Below are 12,737 nucleotides of genomic sequence, written 5' to 3' on the forward strand. Positions count from 1 at the left end.
TTTGCCATAAAAATCTCATAACCTATGTAAAAAAAAAAAAAGTACACAAGTACGCAAACACAGTTGCTATGAAGGAAGCGCCCCTGGTTACACTTGTGTTGTCCATAAATACCCACAATGCATCGCTCACGGCCACCACATTTTGGGGAATTCTGTGGTAACTTTTATTCCTTTTTCGTTTTTTAGAAGCGTTTACATTTTGTACAATGACGTAGCGTTATGACTCTCCCGTTATTTAACAGATTTTATCAGTTGTGTAGCGAGAGTTGTTAGCTTTAGCTTGCTAGCTTAGCCGCTCATAACGGTAACACGATAATGCGCAATATTTACAGTTTATGTATATTTTGCAGTTCTTGCTGTTGCTGTCGTTCAACGTCGGGGTTGTCATGAGGCGATAATGTATTGAAATATTAAATACATCAGCCTGTGAGGAAAACAGCGACGAAAGCATCGTGCTTTGTGTATTAGAGACAGTAATCTGTCCATCTGTAAATATTGTGATCCATATGCCAGCATGGACAAAGAGCAACGAAATATTGTTGTTTTCAACGCATCCAAGCGAGAGCTCTTCACCTCCAACTCTGGATATAAGTCCTTGCAGAAGAAATTAAGAGCACAATGGAAGATTCAAAGGTGAAATCTCTTAAATGGCTCATGTAAACATGTTTACAGGTGTTAAGGAGGTTTATTCACTACATTGTTGATGTGCCCATTTATATCACAAAACAGGAATTATGCAGACATTTTGTTGGATTTGCAGATATGCTAATAAAATACCCATTAGAAATTAATGTTCCCATTAACCCCTAAAAACTAGTTTGACCAGCTAGCATTTTGCCAAGGGGTGATAAGTCTTACTTTTCATATTCAAATTAGACCAATCTAGATGCCTAAACCAATGTTACTGAAGTACGGAAGCTTGTTTTGCTACAGAATATTTTTTAGACTCTTTTTTTTTTTTTTTCAGAATTGTGAATAAGTCAGAATAGCAAGATGTAGCCTAAAGTTTTGAGATATAAAGTCACAATTCTGAGGAAAAAAAATAAAAATTGTGCGATATAAACTCAGGCTTGCGAGATGTAAACTCAATTACGAATTACGAGTGAACTCAAAATTATGAGAAAAAAGTTAGAATTGTGAGATATAAAGTTAGAATTGTGAGGAATAAACTCAGATTTACGAGATGTAACTCAGATTTACGAGATGTAACTCAGAATTGCGAGATGTGAGATGTAACTCAGAATTGCGAGATGTAACTCAGAATTGCGAGATGTAACTCAGATTTACGAGATGTAACTCAGAATTGCGAGATGTAACTCAGATTTACGAGATGTAAATGTAACTCAGATTTACGAGATGTAACTCAGAATTGCAAGATGTAACTCAGATTTACGAGATGTAAATGTAACTCAGATTTACGAGATGTAAATGTAACTCAGATTTACGAGATGTAACTCAGAATTGCAAGATGTAACTCAGATTTACGAGATGTAAATGTAACTCAGATTTACGAGATGTAACTCAGAATTGCAAGATGTAACTCAGATTTACGAGATGTAACTCAGAACTACGAGATGTAACTCAGAATTGCGAGATGTAACTCAGATTTATGAGATGTAACTCAGAATTACGAGATCTAACTCAGAATTACGAGATGTAACTCAGAATTGCAAGGAAAACATGTCAAAGTTATGAAATGTAAACTAAAAAAGGTACAGTTGCGAGTTTATATCTCGCAATTTTGAGGACAGAAAAGTCTGAATTGTGAGATGTAAACACAATTATAAGTTTATAACTTGCAACTGTGAGATATAAACACAATTGTGAGAGAAAAAAAAGTTGGAATTGATTTTATTATTTATTTATTTATCTTATTTCATGACGGAAACGAGCTTCCATACTAAACTATGCATGTTCCTCAGCATCAAAGAGGAGCTCAGCTTGGAGAAGCTCCAGGGAGTGAAGCTATGGATCACTGCAGGCCCTCGAGAGAAGTTCACTGCTGCTGAGGTGAGGATCTGAGGCACACGTACGGATGAGTTCAGACTAATGCCACCAGAGGCTTCGCTGTGAAACTGCTGTGTGTTTGCTGTGTGCTTCAGCTGGAGGTGCTTAAGCAGTATCTGGACAGTGGTGGAGCTCTTCTGGTGATGCTCGGAGAAGGAGGAGAAATGAAATATGACACTAATATCAACTTCCTCCTGGAAGAGTTTGGCATTATGATAAACAATGGTAAGTGTGTTTTGGTCTTAATGTCACCTGTACATCATAGTCTCATTAACTAAAACAAAATGTTTACGTTAATTCAGAAAATGGTTATTGTAGTTTATAATGCTAATAATATTATTATAATAATAATTGTAGTAATATATATATATATATATATATTTACACAGAAAACATTAATATATACATATTTGAAAAACATTTACACCATTTTAAAAGTTTTGATTTAATACATTTTAGGTGGTAAGGTGGTATAAAAAGAAATTTTCCTTACACATTAAAAACATTTGCGTATACACAACTATATATTTTTTCAAACATATTTTTCAAGTCAAGATCTCAAGATACAGAAAGAAATTTCCCCCAAATATCTTGTCATCATGACATTATGCTATGAACAATATTTTAAAACTATTTTATAAAGTTATTTTTCTTTAATATGATGTGATGGAGCCTCCACCACCTTGACATTCTTTATCTTGTGCCTCATAAAAATCTTGAATTCATTTTTTTCTTTTTAAATATGTTCATCTGGGAAGAGGTGTGTTCAAGTTTAAACATTATTCTGAAATGTATAATTTTTTTTGTATTGGATTTGCAGATGCAGTAATAAGGAACGTCTATTATAAATATTTCCATCCCAAAGAAGCACTTGTGTCTAATGGTGTTCTGAACAGGTTTGTGTCTCCCATGTGTGCTGAAATGTTTCTCTGTGAATTTGTTTAGAGATTATATTGAAACTAAATGATTTAAATGATTTTCTTTTTTCCAGGGAGATCAGTCGTGCCGCTGGTAAAGTGGTCACAGGGGTGATTGATGAAGAAAATTCGGGGAATAATTCACAGTAAGCTTGAGCTGAATGTTCTGTTTATATTATCAGCGGCTGATCAATGTTTGAGGAGGAACCTGTAAGGTTTTCTCTTCCAGTTCTTTTGATTTCTCCAGTCTTACCAACCGGTTTTACAGTTAAAGTGCCCCTATTATGCTGTTTTACGGGTTGTTTTGGAGTCTCCTACAACAGGTTTACATGCATTCAAGCTCAAAAAACACTTTTATTTCCTCATAATCTCCACTGCAGCATCAGCTCTATTCTCAGTGTCTGAAACGGTTCAATCAAGGATTCAGTCTCTCTAAACCCCGCCTCTCTGAGAGCTGCTCTGCTCTGATTGGCCAGATGACCCAGTCTGTTGTGATTGGTCGACCGTGTCAGAAACCAAACGCTCATTATCATATCTGAATTTCAGCTCCGGATCTTCCTCAGCTCTTGATCCTCAGTGATACGAACAGTAACGATGGCGTCGGTTTTACCATTTCAATCTCATCCTTTGGAAGTACATCATCATGTTTCCATCCACCTATTTTTATGTGCATTTTCATATATATCATAAAAATGCTGGATGGAAACGCCAAGATGCGCATAAAGTCTAAAAATGCACATAAAAACCTTGTGTGTTTAAGTGAGGTGAATACATTTTTATCCTATAAGAAGACGCGCATAAACTACGATGGAAACACATTTACTGAATAAATCTCTTGATGCGCAACAAAAACCTCTTGCGACTTTGCCTCAGCAGAGGCTGTGATTGGATAACTGGACTAGCCAGCGGACCAATCACATCGCAGCATCTCAAATGTCGGTTTGGTGTTTCTGAAACGCCGAGTCAAAGTCTGTGATCAGAATGATTTGGTTTAATTCCCTCCAGAAGCGTCTCACACGAGTGTGTTCCCAAACACCAGCATCTGAACGCTAGAGAACATGACAGCGTTTATTGTGTTTCGTGAGGCGCTCTGAGACGAACTCATTTATGATGGAGGGAAAAGAGCCTGAATGCAGCAACTTCCATTTTGTTATAGATATTTTGTGCCAGTTTCACAGGATATGAGGATTTTGTTCTCTAGAACACATGGGATTAAAACGGTGCTTTATTTGCAAAAAAATTATGCGATAATCAAATTTTGTGCATAAGGTAAATTCGCAAGTAAGAAACATAGCTAAAGTGGATTTGCTTTGTCAGCAGAAAACAGCGTCTTCTCCACGAGCACGAACCAAACTCTTCCAGTCTCAGATAAACTACAGTGTTTGAGGGTCAAAGTAGACGTTGTTCACGGCAGCCAATGAAGAACATAGACTGGCATTATGCAAATCTGTTACAAACCTACGCAGATTCAGCAGGAAGAGAGACTGGAGTTACTGACGACTCGTTTCAGTTCAGAATCACTTTGATCTTTAAAACTTTGCAGATCTTTTACAGTCACAAACAGCTCTATTACACACTCCATGAAAGATAATATCCCAAAAAGCATAATGGGGCACTTTAAAGTCCCACATCAGAATGTGTAATGACTTTTTATTTGATGGTTAAACAGGGCACTCACGTTCGTTTACCCGTATGGGGCCACATTAAATGTGATGAAGCCTGCGGTGGCCGTCCTGTCCACTGGCTCCGTGTGTTTTCCACTCAACAGGCCTGTTCTCGCCTTCCATCAGCCTAAGGTGTGTGTGCAGTCATTCTGATGATCACACTCAGTCATACCTGTGTTCAGCTCACTGGGCTTTATTCTGAGCTGTCTCTGTTTGTGTCTAGAACGCTGGCAAGTTGGCAGTTCTGGGATCATGTCACATGTTCAGTGACCAGTACCTGGACAAGGAGGAGAACAGTAAAATCATGGTAGGATATTCATTTGCTATTGCAAAATGTTACTCATACTGATGGCGAAAATGTAGGGTTAGGAGTTTGTTCAAAGTGTGATTAATTGTAAATTCTTAGTTTTGCAAAACCCTAACCCTAAACTTTCACCCGTACAGTAGCTCGTCTTGCACAGTATGTGCCATGGATGATAACCCCAAATCATGAGGCTCAAGGCTGGAATACACTACACAACCTTTGTCCAGATTTTTGCCCCGATTTGCATTATGAACAGTTTGTCACTGAAAGTAAGAGCCAGATTTTGTAAAGTCACAAGGCACGTTTCCATTACAGATTTGCGCAAAACTTTTGCGATTTTTTTCTCTCTAAATGTCGACAAAAAACTATTTCGAAATGACGGCGTTTCCATTAACCAACGTTATGCGACTAAAACTTAATTTTTTCCTCTCGCGATAAGAAAAAAAAATAATTCCAAAACCAATGCAACGGACGTTGGTAGGTTTATGTACTAATCCCAGCCACTACACTAGACATTATTATTAATCAAAGGAGACGTATGTGTGTTATCCAAGCATTAATGGTAAGGAACGACCCTTATTATACTTGTGAGTGGCACATATGAGGAGTTTCTGGGTGTTTCTCCCTCATTTCTGCTTCCAGGTCTTGATTGTGGCATTTATTTGAGGTTTAGAATCCAGTATTCCTGTAATTCTTTTGTCTTTTATGAATTTAATAAAGAGCTCTGTCTCGTATTCTGTCCAAACACACCGCGTCATCTACATCAGGTGACTGTAAATGCGCAAAAACGGTTTCCATTGCAGTTTTGCGAAATATTTCTTTTTCGAATTGCATGAAAAACCTCCTCATGCGAGTGTAAAAACTTTTTTGCCATAAATGCGAGTTTTTGCGAAATTTCCGTGTTTCAATTCGCAATTTCAATTTGCGCAATCTGAAGGGAAATGGAAACGCGGCTTGAGTTGACAGAATTCTCATAGTGCACAGACTCTCATCCAGTCAGATGATCTCAAACATGGTTTTGAACACATATTGTTGTCATTTATCACACGTTTCCTAGCAAAAAGGGCTTATTTCTGCACAAGTCTGTTGTTCAGAACGACTGTTAGTGTGTGATTCTCAATTGTTTAGTAACCATTTACAAAGTCGGCAAGTGTATGATGCCAAGTGTTTGAAAATCTGCTTAGATCAAACATTGTGTGGTATATTCCAGCCTTTACCGATGAGATGTGTTATTATTTTAAAAACATATAAAGCACGCACATCCAAAATATCTAAAATACAGGTGCATAACTGAAGATTTATAAAAAACACAAACAAAACAAAGTCAGCACACTTGCTCCCACAAACATTTATTACACTTTGTTACATGAGCTCTATAAATGTTTTGTGGGAGTGTGCGGACTCTGTTTTGTATGTGTTATTGCCTTTATAGTCCTTTCGGGTAAACAGTACCAGATTAACCAGACAGAACACACTAGCAAACACATAGCAAAACGTTAACAAACACTTTGAACAATTTAACACCTAGGATTGTGGTGTTGATCTTTGCATGGGCAAGCACCACTCTCATGTCCTTCATAAAATGTAAAAACTCAGTTACTTTTGTGCTTATTGTTTAGAATGTATTGTTTTTTAATGCAATAATATAATGTGTGCGTTGCAGGATGTTGTTTTCCAGTGGCTTACAACCGATAGCGTTCCTCTCAACCAGATCGATGCAGAAGACCCAGAGGTGAGTGTAACTTGGTCACCTTCATATCTGTGTTACAAGACTCCACTGTTCAGAAGTTTGGGCTCATTATGTTTTTGAAAGAGGTTTCTTCTTCTGATGATGATGATGATGATGATGATCACCATCTTCATTCTCACCAAGGCTGCATTTATTTGATAAAAAATACAGTGAAACAGTGGAAAATTATTACAATTTAAAATAACTGTTTTCTATTTTAATATACGCTAAAATTTAATTAATGTGAATATATAGTAAAGTGTAATTTATTCCTGTGATCAAAGCTGAATTTTCAGCATCATTACTCCAGTCTTCAGTGTCACATGATCCTTCAGAAATCACTCTAATATGAGGATTTGCTGCTCAAGAAACATTTCTGATTATCAATGTTGAAAACATTCATATTTTTGTGGAAACTGGTACATTTTAAATTGAAAGTTCTAAATAACAGCATTTACAAATAGAAATCTATCATTCTAAGTGTCTTTACTGTGAGTTAAGTTTCTGCCCTCAAACTTTTGGACAGTAGTGTATATCTGACCCGACTACAGAACACACAGGTCACGCTTCAGGACTGTGAGGTGACAATCTTTAATTTTTCCCAGATCACAGACTACACCATGCTTCCGGACACCGGGAGTCTGTCCGACCGTCTGAGAGTGTGTCTGCAGGAGGGAGACGAGAACCCGCGAGATTTCACATCCCTGTTTGACATGTCTCTGCTAAAGCTGCACACAAACACTCTTCCCTCTGTCCTTGAGTAAGATGCACATTTCCTAAAGAGGCTTTCATGTTGTGTTCTGACAGAAACACACACAGTCATGCACTGAACTGTTCTTGTGTGCTTGAGTTGATAGAAAACAGTGTCACAGGGCATGAGTTTGTGTGTTCACTAGGAGTGTAACGAGACCCTCATTTCACAATTCGATCACGATACTGAACTCAAGATACAATATTATTGTGATACTCCAAGACATATGATAAAAGGTTAACAAAAAATTAACTGTTAATTAAAAAGCTAAATTTGGTGTTACATTAAGTGTGTAAATGAATCGGCTTGGACTTGGTCTTGAAACCCAAAGCACAGGACAATAGAGACACCAGAATAACAATATTCATGATTCTGAAGCTGAAAATATAGATTTATTTTAGATGAATATGCTTTCACTGTCACTGACTTGATATATTTATAATAATGTAGGACTTTTTACTGGTAACAAGACATTTGGCATTATCAGGACACACACATATTCCACCATTGCATTTTTATACATTATATTCAACATTATATATAGTAGTTTAATGTAGTACTGACACTAAAACTCTGAAAACTTGATCTCACACAGTAATTTTAATTTAGGTGAAATACACACAATACATATTGTCACTATCCACGATACATATTGTTGCATTTTTGTATTACGATATATTGTTACACTACTAATGCTTGGCCAATCAGACATGCACTGAAATATTAATTAATGAAAGTCTGTATTTTTAGTGCCTACAAGCTGCTGAATGTAAAACATGAAGCTCTCCAGCTGATCACACCTCAGTTTGAAACTCCTCTTCCTCTTCTGCAACCGGCCGTGAGTCCGTCTTCATCACATCAACTCTCCACACACTGTCCACTGACTTTATTTTCTCTAAATCTCAACTCAGTGCATTATTATAATGTGCTTTGATTATTGCCTGCTGAAAATGCCTTAAAGTGTGTTTGTAGATGATCTGTGTTTGACTGAGGCGTTGTTTTGTGCTCAGGTCTTTCAGCCGGCGTTCAGGGACCTTCGCCCACCCATGCTTGACCTTTTTGACCTTGACGAGACCTTTTCTTCTGAGAAAGTGAGGCTGGCTCAGCTCTCAAACAAATGTGAGTTTCTTCCATTGGCTCCGAATGCACAGAACAATTTGTAACATTGTCTTGAGTTTGAGCGGTTGGCGATTTGTAATGGTTGCGTTGTCTTCTCTAAGGTACTGATGATGATCTTGAGTTTTATGTACGTAAGTGTGGGGACATCTTAGGAGTGACAGGGAACTTGGACAAGGACAAGAGAGATGCCAAGCACATACTGGAGCACGTCTTCTTCCAGGTGGTGGAGTTCAAGAAGCTCAATGTAGTAAGTTAGACACACACAAACATTTCCATTTTATTTGACCATTCATTTAGCCTTTAATGTAAAGATTTCATTGGTATGGTAATTTGTGCACCCTCATGTGTCAAACCGGTAGGATTTTCTTTTTTCTGTGAACCACAAAAGGAAAGGATAGGCAAAATGTCCGAGCTTTTCCACTTTTCCACAGTGGATGGTAATTTATACTGTAAAGTGCCTGAGATCTTAAAGTCCCCCTGTGGTGAAAATCCAGCTGTTAATGTTGTTTATGTGTCTATGTGGTGTTTTTAATCTGCTTTAAGACAAAGCATGTGTAAATTCATAAGTCGACAGCATTGCTGAGTATTTCCTCCTTAAAACTGCAGTGAACCAAAGACAGTCTCAAAAACACGCTTTGAAATCGCTGGTGTTTCTGACGTCACAAACTACCTTGTAACCAATCAGATCAACGTGTGATCGTCAACCAGTGGATCTCTGAGCTGAGTGAGTGAGTGGAGGCGGGGCTCATTTGCATATTCATAGAACCGCGCATACTAAATGAGGCGATGGTGTCGAGTTACATTCAAGATATTTTAAGGCATGAAGACATTTTTTAAGGAAAAACATTTCAAATATGTAATTTTGGTGATCAAAGATGAGTTTTATTAATTATTGACTACAGGGGGACTTTAAATTTCATTTAAAATACTATAGAATATCACTTTAGATTAAATAATGTTACACACGAACCTTAAGGACTACTTTTATGATATTTGTGTGATGTTTTATTGGTTCTTTATGGAGTTATGGAAAAGAGCAGCTTGGACATTCTGCCCAAAATTTCTTTTTGTGTTTGACGGAAGATAGAAAATAATTTGTGGTTTGAACAACTGTAAATGAGGGGGAGAAAATTACAACGTTTTCATTCTTGGGTGAATTATTATCTTTAAGTCGTCATGAAAGGGAAGCCACGTTAGTCTTTTCTTCCCTATTGTAATGTAAATCTGAGTGAAACGGCTTCTGGAACAAGAACTAATGTGGGCGGGGCTTGAGTTTGTCTGTGGGGAATTGATTGGATGGTTGTGGTTTGCCATTGGTGGATCTCATGTGAGTGACAGGTTGCCCCGCCCTCTTCATCAGAGAAGAGAAGAGATGCTCCAAGTTATTTTAATTCAATATTTTGAGACACATGAATTTAAAACAATAATGATGTGCACCGATAAATAATTTATAATAAAACACTGCAATATTCCATTTAAAAAAAACAAGAATTGTCCATTTTGATTTTATGGTGGCTTTAAGATTGCTTCTTTTTTCTCTTTCCTGAAGGAGCATGATATCGACACCACAGAAGCAAGATTCAACATGTACTGAAGCAGGCAGACCGTGGAGCAAGGACTTGATTTGGAGATGTGTGTGTGTGTGTATATATATATATATATATATCAGTAGAACCATATACACATACAGTCAGGTGTGGTTCATCTGAACTTTCCAATGGTTTAAAGAATTCACAAGCTTTCTTGTAACATTTTGAGTTTTTTTCAATAAATATATGCTTTTTCTCATGCTGGAACATATTTGTATACACACACATTGGCATCCAAATCCAATCTTCGAGATTGAGAAATTTCTGACATCAAGCATGTGAGACTTTATGCAAAAGATTGCCTTTGTTTCAGTGGTTGTCAGTTCGGTTCCTGAGTTCCCCATTTGTGATGTCTCTTATCTGACACTCATTTCAGGTCCTGGAGTCGTTAATAAGGAAAACATTTTTCCTTTGAGTGTTTCACGTACAGACGACAGCGTTGTCAAAACAGTTCCCGTGGGTGACAGCAGGATTGCTTTCAGAAACTTGAACTTTGAAACCAGTTTTCAAAAGTTTGCACTTTCAGGCTTTCAAATTGATGTTGGTGTGTAAATGAACAGCCAAAACTCAGTAAGTCTTCAGGTGTAAACAGCCTTACATGCAGTTCTGGGGCTCCTCCAGGACCAGGGTTGGGAACCACTGCTTTATTTCACTGGCACATGATCGAGAGAATATTGAAACCCAAACATGTTTTTGATCCACTGCCATGTAAATCATTCACGTGCTTTATGCACTGCAAAAAAAGTCTTCAGGATTTCCATCTTTTCTAGTACAAATATCTTTTAGATAAACATTTACTTGAGAACCAAAACTGCTTAACTGATGTTAAGTCCTGTTTTCTGAAAAGCTGATCAAAATTGAGTTTTTTTGCTTTAAAACACATGACTGTCAGTGAGGTCAGAAAAATAATCCTGTTTTCCCCTTTGGATCAAGTTTATTTCTCAGACCCCGCTGGCAGATATTCTTATTTTAAGCATAAATTCATTTTGATGGGTTTTTTTCTTCAGAGATCAATACTTAATGTCTTAATTTATCTAGTCATTTTGCGTCAAGTAAATCTTGAGGTAAGACTAGAAAACAAGACAATACTTAGTAAGAAAACTCTTGCAGCATGAAGCTCACACTCACCGCCCAATTAATACAATCTTCAGTAGATTGTTTGTAACATACATTTACAATGAAGTCAAGGTATTTCAACACTTTAATGAAAAACATTAAATACACTTTTAGTACAAATACATTTACATAAATCACAGGTGCCATTCTAGTAAGCATCACATCATCTGTAAAACAAAGCAGAAGGTTAGAACAGCCTCATTACTTCAAGGATTAATATTAGCATCAGTGTTGGGGGAGTTACTCATTACAAGTAACTTGAGTCATGTAATCAGATTACTTTTTCAAGTAATGCATTACTTTCAATTTACAACAAAATATCCAAGTTACTTTAAAATGAGTAACACTAGTTCATTTTTTACATTTATTGACTGACATCTCTCCTGTCCTGATGTTGAGAAATAAATTGTGTGTGTATGTGTAAACATGGTTATTTTAGTTCTAGACTAAATGTGAACATGCATTTACTGGTCTCACTGCCACGAAAACATTCAGTATTCCTCAATGAATCAAAACAGTAAAATGTAACCGCAAAATTTTTATTATTAACTATATTAAATTACACAAATATACTTTATGCATTTAATCTTACTTTATTAACCAATGTCTTTGCTGCTGACCTTCAATGATCTAATTCAACCACACCAATAAACAAGTTACTTCAGGTTTGATTTAGACATAAGAGTATTAAACTTCCTTCTCCTGTATCCTATTATTATTTAATTTTAATAATTTTAAAAGGTTTAAACATGCATGTAAATATGCATTTCCTTCAGCCTGAGGCTCATTCACTTCTGGTGTGAAAGGGCCTTTACATTTGCCAAACATTTAACTTTTTGTTATTAAAAAACAAACAAGTCCAGGTGAGAAAAAGTAACGCAAAAGTAATGTAACGCATTACTTCTCATAAAAAGTAACCCAGTTAGTTACTTTTTTTGGGAGTAATGCAATTACTTTTAAAAGTGACGTTCCCCAACACTGATTAGCATGCATACACACCTAAAGCAGGGCGTCCATCAAATGGCCAAGTTGGATGAACTCTGTTCCTCTCTGAGATCTGGGATTGCAGGAGCTTGACCCGATCCCTGCCACACCATTTCCCTCCAGGAGCGCTGAAGATCCCCGGAAACATTAGGGCCGGCCCACGGCGAGATCTCAGGAGGCACCGAGGGGTTAATGGGACTCCATGTGGACTCCAAACACGACTTTGGGCTCTCGACGATGGCCTTCACGAGGGACACTTCCCATGACGGGTGTGTGGCGGTCAGGTCGACGCAGGACAGGTCCAGCGAGCTTCCCAGGATCGGCTTCTGAACCTTCACTCTCGCGTAGGGCGTGGAGGACTTGCCTTGACCTGGACTGTTGCCCGGGGAGAGAATGTTCTTCAGGGCAACTAAAGGTGAAAGAAGACTCGTGGAGTAGTTCAGGCACGGGTTGGGCTCTGAATACTCCAGCACAACACCTTTACTCGGCCTCAGGAACCCGTCGGACGAAACCGCTGATAAGGATAGACTCTGGTCTGTGCAAAACCCTCTGTCAAA

The 12,737-nt window shown here is 37.6% G+C and overlaps 1 protein-coding gene across 3 annotated transcripts; it reads left to right on the forward strand.

Annotated features, from left to right (window-relative positions):
- Nucleotides 1–34: 34 nt before the first annotated feature.
- ift52 (intraflagellar transport 52 homolog (Chlamydomonas)) lies at nucleotides 35–10,284 on the forward strand. 3 transcript variants are annotated; one of them, XM_079857298.1, is made up of 14 exons: nucleotides 83–157; nucleotides 351–633; nucleotides 1,923–2,010; nucleotides 2,103–2,232; nucleotides 2,828–2,903; nucleotides 2,999–3,070; nucleotides 4,594–4,720; nucleotides 4,812–4,895; nucleotides 6,556–6,624; nucleotides 7,227–7,381; nucleotides 8,123–8,210; nucleotides 8,383–8,491; nucleotides 8,593–8,738; nucleotides 10,041–10,284. In XM_079857298.1, exons 2-14 carry the CDS (start codon nucleotides 515–517, stop codon nucleotides 10,083–10,085), a joined length of 1,308 nt encoding a protein of 435 aa, XP_079713424.1. In that variant the 5' UTR covers nucleotides 83–157; nucleotides 351–514; the 3' UTR covers nucleotides 10,086–10,284. The 3 variants fall into 3 exon arrangements, with proteins under 3 accessions (XP_079713425.1, XP_079713424.1, XP_079713423.1); XM_079857299.1 differs by lacking the exon at nucleotides 351–633 and having other exon boundaries at nucleotides 35–157; XM_079857297.1 differs by having other exon boundaries at nucleotides 101–633.
- Nucleotides 10,285–12,737: the final 2,453 nt, after the last annotated feature.

The sequence above is a fragment of the Squalius cephalus genome (assembly GCF_949319135.1).
Source record: "Squalius cephalus genome assembly, chromosome: 22".
NCBI classification, from domain to species: Eukaryota; Metazoa; Chordata; class Actinopteri; order Cypriniformes; family Leuciscidae; genus Squalius; species Squalius cephalus.